The 21,094-nt window shown below is 40.5% G+C and overlaps 2 protein-coding genes across 5 annotated transcripts in view; one reads left to right on the top strand and one right to left on the bottom strand.

Annotated features, from left to right (window-relative positions):
* The first annotated feature begins 71 nt into the window (after positions 1–71).
* Positions 72–7,393, top strand: ORC6 (origin recognition complex subunit 6). 2 transcript variants are annotated; one of them, XM_059150868.1, is made up of 7 exons: positions 76–477; positions 2,007–2,136; positions 3,332–3,495; positions 3,708–3,797; positions 5,579–5,691; positions 6,162–6,230; positions 6,832–7,393. In XM_059150868.1, the coding sequence occupies exons 1-7, from the start codon at positions 413–415 to the stop codon at positions 6,957–6,959; spliced, it is 759 nt and encodes a 252-aa protein (XP_059006851.1). In that variant the 5' UTR covers positions 76–412; the 3' UTR covers positions 6,960–7,393. The 2 variants fall into 2 exon arrangements, with proteins under 2 accessions (XP_059006852.1, XP_059006851.1); XM_059150869.1 differs by lacking the exon at positions 6,162–6,230 and having other exon boundaries at positions 72–477.
* Positions 7,394–12,832: 5,439 nt separating this feature from the next.
* Positions 12,833–21,094, bottom strand: part of MYLK3 (myosin light chain kinase 3) — a 46,092-nt gene continuing 37,830 nt past the window's right edge. For all 3 annotated transcript variants that reach the window (XM_059150866.1, XM_059150864.1, XM_059150863.1), the window contains exons 10-13: positions 17,076–17,204; positions 15,960–16,112; positions 14,888–15,020; positions 12,833–13,939 (exon numbers count right to left, since the gene is read on the bottom strand). In XM_059150866.1, the coding sequence (XP_059006849.1) occupies positions 13,880–13,939; positions 14,888–15,020; positions 15,960–16,112; positions 17,076–17,204 (475 nt within the window). In that variant the 3' untranslated portion in view covers positions 12,833–13,879. The remainder of the gene's footprint in view (positions 13,940–14,887; positions 15,021–15,959; positions 16,113–17,075; positions 17,205–21,094) is intronic.

Below are 21,094 nucleotides of genomic sequence, written 5' to 3'. Positions count from 1 at the left end.
GTCTCGCGTGTTTATTGGCTCTTGCCACTTATCCGTGGACTGACGGACCCGGGTGCCAGCCAGTCTCTCCCCAGTGTGTGAGAGAGGGCGGTAAGGTGCAGGGTAGCGGGGTATCTCTCGGCGGCAGGATGGAGCCAACAGGAAGTAAAGACATCGTTTGAGGACTCTGTCAAGACGGGAGAAATGGAAGAAGGGCGAGCCGCTAGTCCGAGTTCACCTGCCCAGGAGCGTGCGGTCGTGGTGCGCATGAGCTAAAAGAAGACTAGGCTTGATTTGCGCAGCGGTCGCGGCTTCTCGTCCCAGCCAATCCAGAGGCGGCAGAGGGGTGGGGCCTGGCCCTCACTGGCCGGCGCGGCGTTTGCGCGCGGGTTTCGTCGCGCTGCCGCGGTTCGCGCGGGTGCTTCTCCGCGCTATGGAGTCGGGGCTGATCCCGCGTCTAGCGGCACGCTTGGGTATCGCGGAGCCAGATGTGTTGAGGTGGGTCTGGCGGCGCAGGCCTCATCGGCCTTGGACTCCTCGGGCGAGGTCCGCGTGACGGGCGGCGGCGCCGCCGAGTGAGGGGGGACGCCGGAGCCCGGTGGGATCAGGCCCTGTTTCAGGAAGAACGTCCCGGCAGTGGGTTTATCTGAACTGGCAAGAAGGGGTGATTGTAGACGTCCCTGCGGACAGCTGGCTCTGTGGGATGCACGGTGGTGGGACGAGGAAAGTCGAAATTCCGGTCGTTTCGCAGATACTTCCTGAGGGTGTGTCTACAGTGGTGAACCACACAGGCGGGGTACAGACCTTCTGGGAGGTCACTATGCGGTAAACGTACGCCAAGAACTAGGAGGGAAACGAAACTGGGTGGTGTGCCGAGTCGAGGGAGGGAGGAGCGCAGAGCACGTTCTGGCGTCTGCTCTTCTTTAAAAAACAACCACCTCCTAGATATATGTTAACTAATTAGAATTTAAATAAAATTTTGGAAAAAAAAATCTTAGAAAGGCCTCGGAGGGGGCTGCCGCTTGTGCTGAGACCCGATTGATAGAAGGTGCCAGCCATGGGAAGATGTGGGAAGAGCGATAGCTTGTGCATACTAAGCCCTTTGCATAATCCAGGGTTAGAGATGAAGCTATTTTATTTCTTTATAAAAGAAATAAAGAAAATGGCTGAAGTGTGGACAAGACTAGGCCCATGCCTTGCTGCTCAGTTAAATGACGGAAGGGAAGGAAAGGACTTGTTGAAAGAGTTGAAGTAAAGAGCTCCTGAACGCCGTAATCATTTAGAACAGCCGTTCTCAAAGTGTGGTTGGTTCCTGGACCAGCAACATCACTCGTTAAAAATGCAAATTCTTGGGTCCCACTTCACGCCTACTGATCAGAAACTCTGAGAATAGGACTCAGCAATCGCTTTATACAAGCCCCAAGGTGATTATCTTGTACCTCAAAGTTTGAGTACCACTGATTTAGAGGAAAGGATAAAGAAAGGAAGAAGGAACCCTGGTATAACTGCCAGCATCTGATAGTTTATGTTTGTCCCAGTAATGGAAGGATGAAAGCAGGTGTTTTTTTGTTTTAAGAAATTGAAGAACTGGGGCACCTGGGTGGCTCAGTTGTTAAGCGTCTGCCTTCTGCTCAGGTCATGATCCCAGGATTCTGGGATGGAGTACCACATTCTGCTCCCTGCTCAGGGGGGGAAGCCTGCTTCTTCCTCTCCCACTCCCCCTGCTTGTGTTCCCTCTTTCAATCTCTCTGTGTGTCAAATAAATAAAATCTTAAAAAAAAAAAAATTGAATAACTTACTTTTCCTTAAATGTAGTTGGGCACAGTGGAATCTGAAGTCAGGGCTGGTTCTGTGTTAGAAAACATTGTTCCACATCCCCAAAGGATGTGCTTCTTGTTCGGATCCCCTTATAAACTTGCCTAGGAATTAGGTCCAGAATGAAATCGACCCTGCTGTATTCATTGTTGACCAAAATGTTAGGCAAACGTCTGGAAAAGTTTTAGTGAGCATGTTACCCTTATAACCAGGAAAGCTGAGGAGTACTTGCGGCTGTCCCAGGTGAACTGTAATGGCCTGTCTGCACATACCACAGAAACCAGCAATGCAGTCATGTGTCTGGACCTTGCAGCTTCCTGTATGAAGTGCCCCTTGGACAGAGTAAGTAGGTCCCATTGAATGTCTAAATAATCCTCTGCAACTTTGAAACTTAATTATACCTTTTAATTTCTGGTTGGACTAGACTCAAAATTCTTGTGTTTTAGAATTTTCCTGGCTATTGTCCTATATAATCTAGATGAATTTTAAAATCATTTTTGTCAGTTGCAGAAAATTACCTTTACTATCTCGTTTCCTTGGCCACCTCTTTCTTTACTCAAGACCATCTTTCCTGCTGCTGCTAGCATCTTCCTAAAGTGCATGCTTTTAAACTAATGTGTGTTTTTCTTCTAGAATCACAGTGGTTGAGAGCACAAGCTAGGAGTCAAGAACAGTTAGATGTTAAGACCAGATTTTAATATCCCTAGTTACTAGCTCTGTGAGCTTGGATTCCTCATTCATAAAGTGGGGATAAGAATATCCATTTCACTAGATTGTGAGGATTAAACCATATACTGTATGTAACACACTTAACAGTGCATATCCCATTAAATGATGGCATTAAAAACACCATTAGCTCCCAATGGGTTGACTCCCCATTACTGTCAGCTTCTCCAGCTTCTCTTGAACACTAACCTCAAGCTACACTATTTACTTAACAGACCATGAACTTTAATGACTTATAGCTTTGTAAATGCAACAACATTTTTCTTTACCTGCAGTTCTTTTCCCATAAGCTCCTATTTGTCTTACATGACCCTGCCTTGCCGTTACATCCCTTATGAAGATTTCCTTGACTCTCCCAGGCAGTGTTGCTTTCCCTCAGTTGTTGATCCTTCTGTTTCCCAGTTTCCCTCTCTCCCTTTTCCTGTACACATTCATCCTTCCCACCTCTACTCCCTACTTCCCTCCTTCCTTTTCCCAGTGAATTGCACATTGACATTTTCAGTGAAAAACAGATGACCATGTATGTGTTTCCTGGGTTTTTATTCACAGCTTGGCTGTAGTAACACTTGTTTTTTAGATTATCTGTCCTTATGCATGACTGTCTAGTATGAGCCCCTTGAGAGCAGTACTCCGCTCTGCTTGATGGGATTACTGACTTGACTAAATGAAGCTAAATGTTTAGATAGAGCCACTTGCCACAGAATTAATTAATTTTGAAAAGTTGACTTACTAAACAAGTGTTTAAGGGCACCAATATATAGAATGATTGTGATTATGATTTTTATGATTGGTGCATTTTTTTCTTTCAAAGGATTATTTAATTAAACTTTCTGGTTTGAACAAGAAGATGTATCAGAGCTGTCTTAAATCTTTTGAGTGTTTACTGGGCCTGAAATCAAATATTGGAATAAGAGACCTAGCTGTACAGTTTAGCTGTACAGAAGCAGTGAACATGGCTTCAAAGATACTGCAAAGGTATGAAGCATAAAGAACCTTAATTGAAAATTTATACTGACACATAAAGCAGAATTATCTGATGTTTTATTTTCAGTCTTAAAAAATAACTAATATGGTAAGGTGACATAATGCATTATTTCATACATTTAAATAGCTTATAAATTCTGATTTACATTTTCAGTCTCTTTGAAATAATTTTTAACAATTCCGCAAACACTGCTTTCCCTTAGCTATGAATCCAGTCTTCCACAAACACAGCAGTTGGATCTCGACTTATCCAGGCCACTTTTCACCACTGCTGCATTACTTTCAGCATGCAAGTAAGTATGCCTTTCAACGTTGAGAAAAGTCCACAATTTAAAAATAGATTTCTCTTTCCCAAAGAGGACTTCTACTTGGTTTATTTCAACTCAGAGTGTATTTTCCTATATAAATAATATTAGAGGGGTGCCTGGGTGGCTCAGTGGGTTAAGCCTCTGCCTTCACCTCAGGTCGTGATCTTCAGGATCCTGGGATCGAGCCCTGCATTGGGCTTTCTGCTCAGCAGGGAGCCTGCTTCCTCCTCTCTCTCTGCCTACCTCTCTGTCTACTTATGATCTCTCTCTCTCTCTCTGCCAAATAAATAAATAATATCTTTTTAAAAAAAAATAATATTAGAAACAGTGGCCAATGACCAGATTTTGTTTATCCCACAATATAGCTGACAATTTGGAAGCCCTATCGCCAAAGTCTGCTTGCCAAATGGCATTTGTATATATAAGTGGGGTATTCTGTTTTCAGGGTCCACCTTTTTTTATTTTTACGTTTTATTTTCATTAGTAATCTCTATACCCAGCGTATGGCTCGTAAGGCTCAAACTCACAACCCTGAGATGAAGAATCACATGCTCTTAGTCTGAGCCAGCCAGGCACCCCCAGGCTCCACCTTTTATAAATGATAAAATCTGTCATTGAAACTGTAGTTTGTGATTTTTCCAGTTATATATTTTCTTAAGTACTAATTGCAACTATGTTTCAGATAATTTACGAAACACCAATGATAAATTTTTACATCTGGATCTAAAATTTGGTGGTCTCTTTTTACATACTGAAATGTTACCTTGGAAATATTAATAATTGTTATTTTTGTCTAAAGTTGTCTTGTTTTATCTTGCTGAAAAACTTCTTATAAAATGTAGGGGTGCCAGGGAGGCTCAGCTCGGATAGTTCAACATCTCCCTTCGGCTCAGGTCACAATTCCAGGGTCCTGGGATCAAGCCCCACATCTGGCTCCCTGCTCCACGGGGAGCCTTCTTTTCCCTCTCCCTCTTCCTACCACTCCCCTGCTTGCTCTCTGTCAAACAAATAAATAAAACCTTTAAAAAAATAAAATAAAATGTAGTTGGCCCTTAAAGAATGGGTTTCTTACTACCCAGCCTATTTTGGTTTTTTAGCTCTCTTAGCCACATACCTAGAAGCAATTAATTGACATTCATAGAAAATGTCCCCATGATTCAACAAAGATATGTATATAGAGAGGAGTGTGGCTGCTGTTGGAAAAAACAATATTGACAACTCCACTTTTGAAACCGAATTATGCTGAACAAAGAAAGGTTTGACTAGATCTATTATCCTAAATAACAGACAAGAAGTCTGTTTTGTATATTTCATCAGTAGTTGTTGTGGAGTGGTAATTAGGGGTTTTGGAGAGGGGAAAGTAGTTTATATCCCTGTAGTACAGATGTAGGCTTCATGGATTAAAATGAGCTGAATATTTAAAAATGCTGTGATTGTCATTCAGCAAATCAGTAACCTCTGAGATTTAATAGGAATTCTTTGAGGCATGAAACACCAGAGCAAATGTCTTCTATGCATTCCTTTTATTATATAACAGATCTCATGTATATTTTTGACTCAGTCCCATAAACAGCTAAATAAATAAATTCAAAAGGCAGATTTACATAGTTATAGCTAATAATATATGTGTGGAATAAAGGGAAAACTAAACAGTTGGGAATTCTTAATAAAACATGGGCAGAAAGGAAATAAGTTAATAATCTGGTTGGCCAGAGAAGACAGCTGTATTGGTCTTAAGAACAATAATTTTTCAAATTCTTTTGTAGGATTCTAAAGCTAAAGGTGGATAAAAATAAAATGGTAGCCACATCTGGTGTAAAAAAAGCCATATTTGATCGACTATGTAAACAATTAGAGAAGATTGGACAGCAGGCTGATAGTGAGTATTCGTACCGTATTTCAAGAGTGTGTCATTTGAAAATGTAAACCAGCTGGTAAAAGTCTAATATTTTCAAACTTGCAAAATGGCTGCTCTCTGAATTCTGTATTTAATGTGGACTAGGTAAGTTTTTAGTGAAAAATTTTTTTGTTTTTCAAATAAAGTAGCTTAATAACCTTTAAAACAGCTGTGACTGTATGACTCCTTGCCTGAAAAATAGTTTCTCTGTTAACATGCTCCAGTGTTAAATGCCAGTCTCCATATACATAAACTTGAATAGAAAAGATTCTTCAGTCTGACAAGAGAAACCAAGAAAGGGAAGGCATTTGCCTTCTCCTTGTCCTTATATTTGGTCAGTCAAGGTGTCTTATTTTTTTGTGTATGTAATCCAAAATAAGCTCAACTACTAAAATTGAGAAGAGGCAAAAATTTAGCCCTGATGACACTTTTGTGTTTTTTGTTTTTTAAAGGAGAGGCTGGAGATTCAGCTACTCCACCACATAAGAAAAAGAAAACAATGGCTGAACCTCTAGCAAAGGGTAAGGCATACTGACACTGGACAAAGTTTGAAACTAGTGCAATGGGATTAGTGTACAGTGGGTTTAATGCAGTGACTAGTCCTGTGCTACTTGTCTGACAAGAGTTAGGTTTTAAATAAATCTGGAAAATCATTTGATAAGATCAGTTTTCCAAGCAGTCATTACAGAAGTTAATAGAACTACTATGTAAGAAAACATCTAAAGCCAAACTGCTTAGGTTCAACTCCTGCCTTACCACCCACGGGCTCTATAACTTTAGGAAAGTCACTTAATTTCTATAAGCCTCAATTTCCTAATCTATAAAGTTGTAATTATTATTAGCACCCACTCATAGAATTGTGGTTAGAGTTGAGTGAGATGATGCCGTTGAAGTGATTGGTACAGCATCTTGAAGCACAAGGTAAGTGCTTAATGAATGATAACTACAGAATGTTGTGGAGTGCTTGGAGTTTAAAAGCAAAAAACTGATGTGTTAGCTGCTGTTTCCACTTTTCATTTTAGCAATGATAGTACCTATTTTTAATTAACTAATTAGATACTTCAAATAAGTTTACTTGTCAGTATAAGAATTTTGAAACACTTTGAAAATTTTCTCTCACAGAAACAGAGAATGTAGTAGAAAGCTCACATAAACTGCAAAAAGATGAAGATCTGACACAGGATTATGAAGAATGGAAAAGGAAAATTTTGGAAAATGCTGCCAAAGCACAAAAGGCTACAGCAGAATGATATCAGCTTCTGGAATACCTTGGATTGTAAACCAACAGTACATCTGCCACCTCAATGAAGATATGAGAACTTTAGAATTTTGTTTAAACTTTTATAACAAGGATCCTAAGACTGTTGCCTTAATAGCGAAGAAGCCAGCACTGGGGTTGAGCTCAGACTGGCTGGTGACATGGGCAACAAATTCTTTATGTCAGGCACAGTGCCTGGTTGGCACAGCCTTGGCTCCCCACAGGTCTGCATTCCTACAAAATGGAATTGAAGCAATTTTGCTCTTTTGTTTTTAAGCAAAAGACAGTTTCCTGTCCTATCCAGAATATCAAATACAGGCTGAATGGAGTCTTAAGGATTTTACTTGGATTTTTGTGTAAGTTTCTTGGTTTGACTAAATCAGTATGTGGTACAACCTAAGTTAATAAATGTTATTTTTAAATACATTCAGGCTGCCCTTGTCATCAGTTTGTGGGGTCATTGCTATGCCAAAAGCTAGTAGAAAAAAGCCATATGCTGAACCATGCTGCTCACCACACCACACACTCTGAAATCAGACTTCCTGGGTTTAAAACCCCACTCAGTGACTTACTACCTGTCAAACCTTGAGCAAATTAATTAACTTCTTTATGCCTCTTCTATAAGTAGGACTAAAAATGGTATCTATAGAATAATTTGAAGGTGCATTGGAGCTGATACATGTAAGACATTTAGCACGATACCTGGAATAAGTATTTAGCAAATGTTAGACTAGAGAGAGAAAAATTGACATATAAATGCCTCATGTAATGAATTACACATTAGCAGCATATTAAAAAGTTGGATGGCCTGAGGGTTATTTTCTTTGATGTCCACATCCTAAAGAATGTAACCTTATTAAATACTCCTTATTTTAAAACTAGAGGAAAGGGCCTTTATAGAAGATATGTTGCTAGGGGATCTGAGGCATGCCAGGCATGATTTTAACTAAGATTAAGAATACATGGTCTAATTAAATATTTCTGTACTGTAAAGAGGGGCACCTGGGTGGCTCAGTGGGTTAAGGCCTCTGCCTTCAGCTCGGGTCATGATCCCGGGGTGCTAGGATCGAACCCTACATCGGGCTCTCTGCTCAGCACGGAGCCTGCTTTCCCCTCTCTCTCTCTGCCTGCCTCTCTGCCTATTTGTGATCTCTCTCTTTCTGTCAAATAAATAAATAAAATCTGTAAAAAGAAAACAAAAACTTACATAAAGAATGTAATAGACTACATCCAAATTTTAACCTATTTAGAATGGTATCAGTAGTACTAGTGGTTGCATTTTATCTGCTCAAAGTAAGGCATAATACCTACTGCATAGACCTGGAGTGCTAAACAAGTAATTTCTCTTCTCCCCTGCCTTTGTAAATTCTAGATACTTAGCAGCTAAGGTCAAAGAAATGCCACAATCAAATCACAACACAGGCTTAATGTCCAGCAAGCCCTATGGTAGAGGGGAATAAACCTGAAAGCAATTACAGTGCATTTAAATTCTGACTCTGCCACTCCCACCCTAGGGAAATTTCAAAACCTTAAAGAGCCTCGGTTTCCTAATTTATAAAGTAGAGATACTTTCTACCTTGTAAGGATTAAAGGTAATATTTCTAAAGTAAGTGGCACTTAGAAGGTGTTCACTAAACAGTAGGTCTTGTTACTACTTTGATCTGAAATGGGTAAGTGAGGTTTTTCTTCATTTATTTATTAAGATTTTATTTATTTAAGAGTGCAAGGGTTGGGGGTTGAGGGGACGCAGGGGGAGGAGCTGAAGGAGAGGGGAAGCCGACTCTGTGGAGCCCTTCATGGCACAGGGTTCAATCCCACAACTCAGAGATCATGACCTGAGCCCAAATCAAGAGTCAGACATTTAACCAACTGAGCCACCCAGGAGCCCCTTTCCTCATTTTATTTTAAGAAAGTATATAATTTTGTTTATTTGGTGCCAGTATTTAGATTTCTGGCTTTGGGTCAAAAGCAGTTCATTACCAAGTAAAATTGGGCACATTCACTTTTTCTTTTATTACTGTAAAATGCACCTAACAAAATTTACCATCTTACCACTTTTTTTTTTTAAGATTTTATTTATTTGACACAGAGAGGGGACACAAGCAGGCAGAGTGGCAGGCAGAGGGAGAGAGAGAAGCACACTTCCCACCAAGCAAGGAGCCTGATGCAGGACTCAATCCCAGGACCCCGGGATCATGACCTGAGCTGAAGGCATCTGCTTAATGACTGAACCACCCAGGTGTCCCTACTATTTTACCATTTTTAAGTGTATAGTTCAGTAGTGTGAAGTACATTCATATTCTTACACAACCCATCTCTGGAGCTCCTTCATCTTGCATAGCTAACTGCAGCCATTAAACAACTCTACCTCCCTCCCCTAACCTTTGGCAATCACCATACTGTTTATGTCTGAATTTGTCTATTCTAGATTGGTACCTCATATGAATGGAATCATGTCCCTTATGCTTATTTCACTTAGCATTATTCCTTGAGGTTCATTCTTGTAGCATGTGTCAGAATTTCCTTCCTTTTTAAGGCTGAATAGTAGTCCATTGTAAAGATAGACCACATTTTATTCATACATCTGTAAATGGATACTTGATTTGCTTCCACTTTTTGGCTATTCTGAATAATGCTGCTATGAACATGGATGTACAACATCTCTTTGAGACCCTGCTTTCAATTCTTTTGGATGGATGTATACTCAGAAGTGGGATTGCTGGATCATGTGCTAATGCTATTTTTAATTTTTTTTTTTTTTAGATTTTATTTATTTATTTGACAGAGATCACAAGTAGGCAGAGAGGCAGACAGAGAGAGGGGAAGGGAAGCAGTCTCCCTGCCAAGCAGAGTCTGACGTGGGGCTCAATCCCAGGACCCTGGGATCATGACCTGAGGCGAAGGCAGAGGCTTTAACCCACTGAGCCACCCAGGTGTCCCAGGAATTCTTCATATAGTCTAGATAATAACCTTTTAGCAGATACATGCTAGCAAATATTTTCCCTCACTTCTTAGATTGCCTTTTCACTGTCAATTCCGTAAGAATAAATATAAGTTATGTTTGTGACTTTTTCCTCCTTTATCCTTAAAAGCAGGTAATGGTTATTATTTTGATTATCTGGAACATAGTTATTTCTTATATGGTTATTTCTTAAGTTAACTGGAGTCAGGGAGTAGGCATTGCCTTAAAGCAATTCTTTCAAAACAACAATTTTCCAGCACACTTATATTTCTAGTGATGGATGCTTACTACCTAGTGAGTACATTTCAGTACTACTTTGTGAAGACTTTGTGGAAGCTCACTTCTTTAACACTGCCTCATGGCATTCATTTAAGTGATTTAAAAAACTATCATGAAAATTTTCAAATGAAAATATAATGAAACCCTGTATTCATTATTCAGACCCAATAGTTAACAAAGATCTTGCCACATTTGCGTAACTGTATCCATTTTTCCTAGTCATTTAACCTACATTATCACTGCATTGCCATTATCATAACTCTCAAAATTAATAGAAATTCTATGTATTATTTTTTCAAGGTTCATTTCTTTTAGGGAGAGAGAAGTAGCATGAACAGGAGAGGGAGAGGCAAAGAAAATCTCAAGCAGACTCTGTGTGAGTGTCAATCCCAGAACCCTGTGATCATGACCTGATCTGAAACCAAGAGTTGGACATTTAACTGACTGTGCCACCCAGGCGCCCCTGAAATTCTATGTATTATTGAATATGCAATTTAGCATTTCATTTTCCTGGATGCTCTAAAATATCCTTTTATTGTTTGTTCAAATCAAGGTCAGAGCAAGGTCCACAATTGACATTGCATTGCTCATTTTTTATTATAAAAGCAATACATGCTCATTGTAAAAACCAAATTTCAAATTATTCAGAAAGTTATAAAGTGAAAAGTGGAACTGCCCCTTCTCCCCATCACCCATACTCCACACCCCACTGCTAAGTTTCTTGCATATCCTGGAAAATTTTAATGCAGGTATAAGCATATACCTCTCTCCACAAATGAGATGATAATATATATATATATATGTTCTATAATTTTCCTATAATAAAAGGTGGTGGTCAGTACATCTCGATCTATGTTTAACAGCTACAAAGTATTTCCCTATATGGATGTGGCTAAATTTATTTAACTAAATTCATACTGATAAGCATATGAGGTTGTTTTCATTCAGCCATTAGCAGCAGTGCTACAGTAAACATTTCGCCTAAATCTCTGTCCACTTGTTCAAGTATTGCTGAGGGATAAATTTTTAGAAATAAAATTGCTGGGTGAAAGTGTGGGTATGACTTTTATTTGGACACATACCCAACGAAAGTGGAAGAATTCCATTTCCCCATTCCACCCCCACAAGCACACCAATCTAACAGGTGAAAAAAGTGGGTCCTATCTTTTGGAGTTTCTCTGCCGGGCAGTTTCCAATGACTATTCAAATGGAAAATCCATTAGAAATAGTTGATACCAGCACAGTTGCAATCTAAAAATACCAGTAAAGTAGAGAACTAAAAATATCTGAAAAATTTAGAGCTTTGAAAGTTCCCTTCAATTTCAGATAAGAGAGGCTAAAATCACATTACTTCTCACTTGTGTGGGCTTGACCTAAACAAAGCCCTCCTCAGGGGATTCTAGGTAAAGAATAACAGCGTACAGGGGGAAAAAATAAAATCTGATAAGTAAAGGATTCTCTCTCTATCTGCCCTGTCCGATGTAGAAGCAACTAACCACATGTGGCTAATTTACGGCTAATGCAACTCTAGGACCAAATTCCTGTTTTTATTTAAGTTAAATGTGAAAATGGATAACCTCATTATTAGAAAACCTTTGAGGTGTTTCAAACAACTTGAGTATGTGAGTATATGTTTCCACAGTAAATTTCATGAAATCTAAATACAAACTAAGCATGTCTGATGAAAACCTCTTGTCTGAATTGAAATATATTTTAAGTGTAAAATACATACCAGATTTTGGAGATTTGTGTGAAGAAAAAATATAAAATATCTCATTAATAGTTTCTATGTTGATTATAAATTGAAGTGTTTTTGATCTTACTGTGTTAAAGTATTAATTTTACCTGTTTTTTTAGGGGAGCTATTAGAAATTTTTTAAATGATGTATATGGTATAATACTTCTGTCAGTGGTGCTCTAGATCAAGCAAGGTAGCTAACTACATTTTTCTGGGGAGAAGATTCATAGCATTCCCAAGAGTCAGAAATCCCAAGGGATGTAAGAATCACAGTACCTGACAGAATTATAAGGTAACTCTGGCTCCTTCTAGAGGTTGCCTTCCTAAAACCTTTTCAGAGAAGTAGCTTGTTTTAAAATAAGGCATTATCTTAAATCAGATTACTCTCCCATGAAAGAGAGATTTTCAGCAGCTCTCTGTTCTGATATTCATCCACTAGCTGGGCAGCTTGGAGCAGGCCTGGATACGCTGGTACTGAAAAATCTTAGTTCTCGACAAAAGTTAGCCTTCTGGAGAAAAGTTACAACTTGAGAACTGCAGCAGTAGGAGTCCCCTCGCCTCCTTCTGCCTCCCTCCCGACACCCAAGCCCTCTGCCAAAAAAAGCAGGGTCTTTATTTGAACAAAAATCCTGAAAGGCTGTGAAACTGTTGCATGGGTAATTAAAAACTTAAAATAAAAAAAATTTTAAAAAAACTAAAAAAAAAACCAACAAAGAAAAAACTAAGCTAAAGGTAATTAAAACTGCTGACCTGAGAAGTTCATGAAGATAGCACAAAAATCAGGTTAGAAGCAAGGAAATTAAAAGCATTTGTTACTTTCAAATAATAAAGTACTTCTTGTTACTAATTTTATAAGTTAAATGACAACACTGAAAGTGGCATATCCTTTTTTTTTTTTTTAAGGATTTTATTTATTTATTTGACAGAGTTCACAAGTAGGCTGGGGGGCGGGGTAGAGCAGGCTCCTGCTGAGCAGAGAGCCCCATGCAATGGGGGGACTTGATCCCAGGACCCTGAGATCATGACCTGAGCTGAAGGCAGAGGCTTAACCCACTGAGCCTCCCAGGCACCCCTGAAAGTGGTATATCCTTAATAAAGCTGTAGCAGAGCAGTTTATTGTCTCATGATATACCATTTGTGTTTCTCTCAGAAAGCTGAACATCATTACACTCTTATCCCTCTTTTACATATTGCCTGTCAGTTCCAGATTTACTAGACCCTAAGCTCTTATTGTAGAAGGGAGTTCAGGAGTGAGACTACCAATGCCAGGACAGGGTCAATTAGGAGAGGGTGGAGGTGTGTAGAGATTTAAAAAGCACATTCAAAATAATCATAGTTCTGATTTAGCCAGGATAGATGGTATATTTTGAAGTTTCAAAGAATATTAAAGGATGCATATTTTGATTCTCAAAAGAGAACACAAGTTAAAACAAGTTTGAGGACCATTGCCCTAAATCCACATTGCTTTCCACAAGAGCAGGGTAGAATAGTAAAATGTCAGCTCACTCTCGAGCAAATCAAAATTCTAAGAATTCTTTGTACTGGAGGGAATAGCACTGAATAACATGCCCCGTGTAATAGTCTATTTAGTTCTTTAATCAGAATAAGTTTAGACTTTAAATTTGACATATACAAAGTAGAAGCTTTCCTACCTACCTAAAGCATGCCTACGCTTATCACCCAAAGTAGTTATACTTGAAAAGTAAACACAGCATTTCAACATAGTATGATCTTATAAGGCAGAAAAAAAAGTTTGTAGGTCACTTTCCTTACAGCCACTTTTCATCCAGAAGGAAGGCAACAGCTATAACATTTCTTTACGAAATAAGAGGAATCAATATTAGTACAAGACTGAATTATTAAAAATCTTGAGTCATCACTTCATCACCAGTCTCAAAAATTTCTGGGCCCATGGGAGCCGCAGTGTTGAGAATTAGGGACTAGTTGGAAATTTCCTTAGCCTGTTGGCAGCTGTCACCACGTAGAAATGTTTCTTGACGTTAAGGAGAGAAAAGAAGAAAAAAATATATTTTTAGACCAATTGCTTTAAGAACAATAAAAGGACTTAACCAAGTTTAGCCACTTGGGCTTGTTCAAAACTGAGAACTTAATGGAGAAAACAAGTTTGTGGCAAACTTCTAGCAGAAGCCACATGATTTGGGGGCATTCTGGAGCAAGTATGAAGTGAGAAAATAGGTTATCCTGCCCTTTTCATATGAAAAATGGAGTCCATTGGAATACTGTTTTTCAAGTTGCGATTCACAATCTACCACAGGGTCATGAAGTCAAATTGGTGGGTTATGACCCGCACTTTTTTGAATGAAAACAAATACCACAGAATAGAAAATATCTGAGTGCATCACACTCTATTTAGCCAATGTTGGGGTATTTTTATTTCATAGAGTATGTATGTGTATGTGTATTTGTATACTGGCTGGCTTTCTAAGTAAAGGCTTTTGTTTTTTGTTCTTTAGTGAGGATCTGAGTTGATATTAAGATGCAGGAAAGCCAATTTCCTGGAGGACAAATGTTTTTGAGACAGATTTTATGTCCATAGAACCAAAGTGTTTGGTTTGTAAACAAAATTATGAAGCTTTTAAAACCTAATAGGGTTTCCCAGCCCTTCTTCCTGAAACATGCAGGAATCAGATCTCAAGCTGCAGGCAGTAAGTTCCAGGCACTTTACTACTATTGTCGTTGGGAACATATGCTCAAACTTCATTCTGTCATTACAAGTGTCCACCTAAGTATGAACTTAATGCCACTTTTATGCCAGATGTTTGTGGTAGGTGGCATTTTTAATCAAGATAACAGGTTTTGACATAAGACACTTTTTTTTCTCCTAAATCTATTTAGAATGAAAATGTAAGTAAAAACAGCTACACTTCTCTCAAAGGACTCATTAAAGACACATTCTGCCTTCCTAAGAAAAAACAGATACCTTCCATTTTCTCTGAGCCATGTATTTCTGCAGTAATAACTGGGATTTGAGACGAACTTTGGATTTTGAAGCTTTGGCAGGCAAATTATTCAACCACTCATGTTTCAGGCACTGTGCGGCACTCATTCTGCAGCTGTGAAATCAAAGAGAAGTTGAAACTTAGTTAGGGTTGCCTTTTCTGGTTGTCCAGAAGATAGTTCGGGGGCTAAGAAGTCTGAGTCAATGGAACAGATTAATCATTCGGGCAGATTGTGCCACGTACTAAAAAGGAACTCCTCATGCCTAAAATTCCCCTCCTTAAAAGTATGAGAAAGTCATCGGCAAAATGCCCCTGCCCTCTACAGAGGGAAAGTAGCCCAGTGATTAATCATCTCTCTCAGAGTTTGCTGGGGAATCAAGGCAGGGAGTAGAAAGGCCAGCTGGGCCTAGAATTGCTCTTAAGAAGTTGCTCTTATGAACATGAGCCTTGAAAGAAGCTTGTCTCTCCTTCCAGAGAAAAATGTCAGTTTTGTTCATCTGAATTAAAAATATTTTTCCTCTCATAACTTTTCACAATCGGAAAGAATAAAATAGGAAAAGCCAAGGAACTATGGGCTGTCTCAGAGCTCAGATTCTTGGACCTCGCCCTGGGTTGTTTGCAATTGTTTCTTAGTTTCTGATTATCATAAAACTCCATGGTTCCACCCATGAATTGGATAGGGCTGCTGAAAACGAAGTTGGCCTTCATTATCAACAAAAGGTTTTCTGGCCTTTATTCTGGGGAATAACATCTGCATGTCTCAACTTTCTTTCAACATTAGCCCATTAGAAGTGATAACTTAGTAGTAGGACTAATTTATATGTGTGGTCCTTTCTAAAACTCTGTCTAGATTTTATGCTCCTAGTTGTTTATTTTTTTAACGATTTCCTTCATCTCTTCCCCTGCTACTTTTTTAGCTCCAATGAAGTGGAAGACTAAGAAATCTTGGACAGAATTGGTCCAGAGGAAACCCAGCATCAGCCTGACCTTCACAGCACCCAGATGGGTGGTCATGGTCAGAATGGCTTCAGAATGACAAGCAATGAAGGGTACCTCTTCTCTTTGATGAGCAGACGGGAAACAAAGTCTTTGGCCTCCTCCGACAGCCCTTCAAAGGTATCAGCGTCAAAGTCCCAGCTACAGTTCACAATGAAATTCATGGTCTCTGCATCTGTTTCCCCTAGAAATGGGGACAAACCACTGAGTCTACAGAGGAGAGAAAGGACCATCAGTGTGTAGAAGCCATATATGCCAACATGCAATAAGAGTTAGAGGTCTTACAAGGTTCAAGACCATTAGCCAGAACCAAGAGGCTCCCCCATTTCTTCTCTACAGGAGATAGTCCAGTGTGTTCTGTTAGAGGAACAAGCGGCAGGACTGAAAATTTAGAGGCATGAAGAGGGTTTGAATAAATCCCCAGTCATGCTCACCTATTTTCCTTTAAGCCTGAAGTGAAGAATAAACTGAGACCCAGTCCAGTATGTCCATTTATCAGGTACATATTGACTTAATTTTAAAATACCTTAACATGTCTCCGAGACAACCTGGTGAGCTTAGAAACTACCCCAGGCCTTGGGGGCCAAAGGAAAACTGGCTCATTATGTCCCTCTAGAGTGAGGGCAGAGGGACAGGATACTCTAACTGGCTGGCCTTGGGCCTCAAATTCCCCCCACCTGATGCAGTACACCCAAACAAAGTGTGGGGATGCACAGTAGCAACTGCACTGTAATGATAAGTCTGGGAGCAAAGCATGACTTGATTGGGCCTCTGAGGAAAAAAGCCAGAGAGGTCACAGAGATGAGAATGCTTAACCAGTGCACATATCTCATCTCAGTCCATCCTAACTCTGCTTTCCTCAGTCCAGAGAAAACAGTGCAGGGCAGGAAGGACAAGGTTAGATGATGCAGCAGCCCGTGTCCTGCCCTGTGCATCTCCTCTCCTTAGCACTCTGTTGTACTGCAGCACCTGCGTTTCCTTGCTAGAGAGCTTTCTCTCCAGTGGAAGCTGCTTTATCCGCCCAGAAGTTTCAGGGAACCAAGGTCCTCGGCATCAGCACACAAGCAACGACTGATAAGAGTTAGTGTATAAATACCCTAAGTCCCTCCCTGCTCAGACAGAGTAATTGTGAAGGGCTGTTCCACGATGGGAGCCAGGCTCCTGGGCACTCACAACATGTAGGTAATGACTCCCACACTCCACATGTCCGTAGGGAAGGACACAAATTCATAGTTGACCACTTCCGGGGCCAGGAACTCTGGAGTGCCGAAGTTCACCTTCAGCTTCTCCCGAGGCTTGTACCTAGTGAAGAGAGGGTGCAGAGGACCATGGGAGTGAGCCCGGAGAGAAGATGTGGAGGCTGGGACTAGTTCCGGGTTGGAGCTAGACATTCCCAGCCCTTCCTGTCTGCCATGTTGTCTAGACCTCACATATCACCACATAAGCATCATAACTCTGCCCCAACTTCAGACTTTCCTAAGTCACTAGGGAGAATCAGAAAACCACAGAACTCTTCCTCCAGGCAACTGCAACGTGAAAAGGAGAGAAAGTCAATATATCTTATTCATCATGCAGCCACACGAAGAAGCACAAATTGGAGAGCAGCTGTCTATGGAGGCCTGCTCTTGTGGTGTGAGCCATTTGGTTGGTGAGATGACAGTAAGAATTAGAAAAAGCAAATGTGCTCAAGATTACTAATCATCAGGAAAATACAACTCAAAACCACAAGGAGATATCACTGCACATCATGACTGCTATAAAACAAGCAAACAAACGAAAGACCAGAAAATAGCAAGAGTTGGCTAGGATGTAGAGAAACTGGAACCCTCGCTGGTGGGAATGTAGAATAGTGCAGTTGCTATGGAAACAATATGGCAGTTCCTAAAAAAAATAAAAAATAAAAATAGAACTACCATATGATCCAGCAATCCCACTCCTACATATATATCCAAAAGAATTGAAAGCAGAAACTTGAGGAGATATGCATACACCCATATTCATAGCAGCATTATTCATAACAGCCAAATGGAGGAAATAAAGTAAGTGTCTACTGATGGATGACTGCAAAAGTAAAATGCGGTAGACACATAGAGTGGAATATTCTTCGGTCTTACTATATAAGGCAATTCTGACTCGTGCTACTATATGGATGAACCTCCAGGACGTTCTGCTAAGTGAAACAAGTCGTCACAAAAGACAAATGCTTTTGTGTTTTGGTATGGTTCCACCTTGAAAAGGCACCCCTAGACTAGTCACAGTCAGAGACAGTGGGTAGAATGGTGGTTTCCAGGGGCTGGAGGTAGGGGGAAAGTGACCAGTTACTGTTTAACAGGTACAGAATTTAAGTTTTGCAAGATGAAAAGGGTTCTGGAGATCGGTTGCACAACAATGAGTAATACTTAACACTAATGAATTAATTCAAAAACAGTTAAGATGATAAGTTTCATGTGTGTTTTACATAATTACAAAAAGAATAAGAATGAGAAAAAAGGTTCTGGGGCGTCTGGGTGGCTCAGTCAGTTAAACAGATGCCTTTGGCTCAGGTCATGATCCCAGGGGTCTGGACTGAGCCTCAGATGGGCTCCCAGCTCAGCAAGGAGTCTGCTTCTCCCTCTCCCTCTGCCCCTACCTCCTGCTCATGCTGTCCCTCTCTCTCTCAAATAAATCCATAAAACCTAAAGATCGTATTGATTTATTTGAGAGAGAGACAGAGAGAGAGCATGTGCGGAATGAGAGAGAGCACACAAGCAGGGGGAGGGGAAGGGCAGAGGGAGAAGCAGGCTGACTCAGGGCCTGATCCCAGGATGTTGGGATCATGACCTGGGCTGAAGGCAGATGCCCAACGACTGAGCCACCCAGACACCCCAATAAATAAAATCTTTAAAAAAAGAAAAGAGAAAAATGGTTCTGAATAGGAAGATTAATAAAGGTTAGGAAGAGAGTTGATGGATGAATGGGAAAGGAGGTGGCCAAAGGTGGTTTTTAGAATTTGTGGACTTTCAGAAAGTCTCTAGCTAAAATGTAATGAGCAACATCAAAGATGGCCTTTAGGACGCCTGGGTGGCTCAGTGCGTTAAGCCGCTTCCTTCAGTTCAGGTCCTGATCTCAGGGTCCTGGGATCGAGTCCCGCATCGGGCTCTCTGCTCAGCAGGGAGCCTGCTTCCCTCTCTCTCTCTCTCTCTGCCTGCTTCTCTGCCTACTCGTGATCTCTCTGTGTCAAATAAATAAATAAAATCTTAAAAAAAAAAAAAAAGGTGGCCTTTAGTAGGTAAGTAGATAAATAAACTGTGGTACATCCAGACAATGAAGTAGTACTCAAAGCTAAAAAGAAACAAATTATCAAGCCATGAAAAGACATAGAGGAAACAAGCCCACAGTACTAAGTGAAAGAAGCCAGTCTGAAGGGGCTACAAACTGTATGAGTCTAATGTCATTCCAAAAAAAGCAAAACTATGGAGACCTATGGATAGTATATTAAAAAGATCAGTGGGGGCCAGGGCCTGGGGTGGGGAGAGGAAGGGAGGGATACAGAGGTGAGAGAACAATGGATCTGTAGGGCTTAGAAATACTCCATATGATACCGAAATGATGAATACATGTCATTACACATTTGTCCAAACCCAAGAGTGAATGGTAATGTAAAGTATGGACTTTGAGTGATAATATGTCAGTGTAGGTTCATCATTGGTAGCAAATGTACTGCCCTGTACTACCCTGGTTGGGGGCGGGGGGAGCTTGACTGGGAGTAAGGAGTACATGGAAAATCTCTGCACCTTCCCTTCAATTTTATTGTGAACCTAAGATTGTTCCTAAAAAAAGAAAATAAAGTATTTTTTTTAAAGATTTTATTCATTCATTTGACAGAGATTACAAGTAGGCAGAGAGGCAGACAGAGAGAAGAGGAAGCAGGGTCCCTGCTGAGCAGAGAGCCTGATGCAGGGCTTGACCCCAGGACCCTGGGATCATGACCTGAGCCCAAGGTAGAGGCTTTAACCTACTGAACCACACAGGCGCCCCTAAAGTATTAATTTATAAAATATAATGGACACATCCTATTTGCCAGGCTAAAGGTTTTCCATATATATATAATCTCTTCTCATTCTTACAATAGCCCCATGAAGTCTCTAAGATTACCCTCCTCATCTTACAGATAAGGCAATTGAGAATAAAATGAAAATCCTGCCAATGTGTCCTGCTTCCCTTAAACCAGGGAGGTGACTTGTTAAAGAGCTTTCTTTTCCAAATTTACTGAGAGCCAGATAAACGCAGGCTTGTGCTAACACAGCCTACCTTCATCCAGTAAAGGAGCTACCAGGATCATCTTGGTAGCCTCACTGAACGCGAAGCAAGGAGAGAGCAGGATCCCTCCTCTGGCAGACCCTGGCAACTGACTCAGGGCCAAGGAGCCGAGCTGAAAGGGACAGCTTTCCCCTGGACAACAAGCAGCTACTCTGCTCAGACAAGTCCCCAGGGAATGCCACAGCGTCCTCCAGCATCTATGTGACCGATAAGAAGAAGAGGACAATACAGTATTTGATTCATTGTGTAGGGAAAGAATCTTTTGTTAAGAAAATGGATCCAGGGGACGCCTGGGTGGCTCAGTTGGTTGGACGACTGCCTTAGGCTCAGGTCATGATCCCATAGTCCTGGGATTGAGTCCCGCATTGGGCTTCCGGCTCCATGGGGAGTCTGCTTCTCCCTCTGATTTCTCCTCGCTCATGCTCTCTCTCACTACCTCTCTCTCAATAAATAAATAAAAATCTTAAAAAAAAAAAAAAAAGAAAATGGATCCAGAAGCCTTGATGAAGATCTTAATTATGGTTTTGTTGTAAAACAGTGTGTTGTTTTCTTTTAAAAATGTACAAAATATCTATCACTACTGATAGTATATTAATATTAGTGTAGAAATCGGTTTGTCTTGCATAGTAGTGTAGATACACACATTCTAGCAAATGTATTTGCAACTATGATGTGGTCAGGGCTTTGTGATATAAATATACGTTTTTAAGTGTACTTTCGCTTTTAAAATGCATGTTTGGTGTTTCACAATAAAAGATCTGAAACCTCCCTCCCACCCCCGCATAAAAGGAGAGAAGAAAAGAGAGAGGAGCGAAGACCCAGGCTCTCAGCCCCTAGAAGCCACCTTCCCAGAGGCTGCCTTGTTCTCACTGCTTCATCTCGCCTCCGAGCCA

The sequence above is a fragment of the Mustela lutreola genome, chromosome 16, assembly GCF_030435805.1.
Source record: "Mustela lutreola isolate mMusLut2 chromosome 16, mMusLut2.pri, whole genome shotgun sequence".
Classification (NCBI taxonomy): domain Eukaryota; kingdom Metazoa; phylum Chordata; class Mammalia; order Carnivora; family Mustelidae; genus Mustela; species Mustela lutreola.
Note: the sequence above shows the minus strand (reverse complement) of the source record. Positions and strands in the feature narration are given on the sequence as shown.

What these genes read in the sequence shown, in the direction of transcription:
- ORC6 (XM_059150868.1), top strand. Translation starts at nt 413, where the DNA reads ATGGAGTCGGGGCTGATCCCGCGTCTAGCGGCACGCTTGGGTATCGCG. An exon ending in GCGGAGCCAGATGTGTTGAG is followed by an intron (nt 478 to 2,006) that starts GTGGGTCTGGCG and finishes CCTTATAACCAG; the next exon opens with GAAAGCTGAGGAGTACTTGC. An exon ending in GATTGGACAGCAGGCTGATA is followed by an intron (nt 5,692 to 6,161) that starts GTGAGTATTCGT and finishes TGTTTTTTAAAG; the next exon opens with GAGAGGCTGGAGATTCAGCT.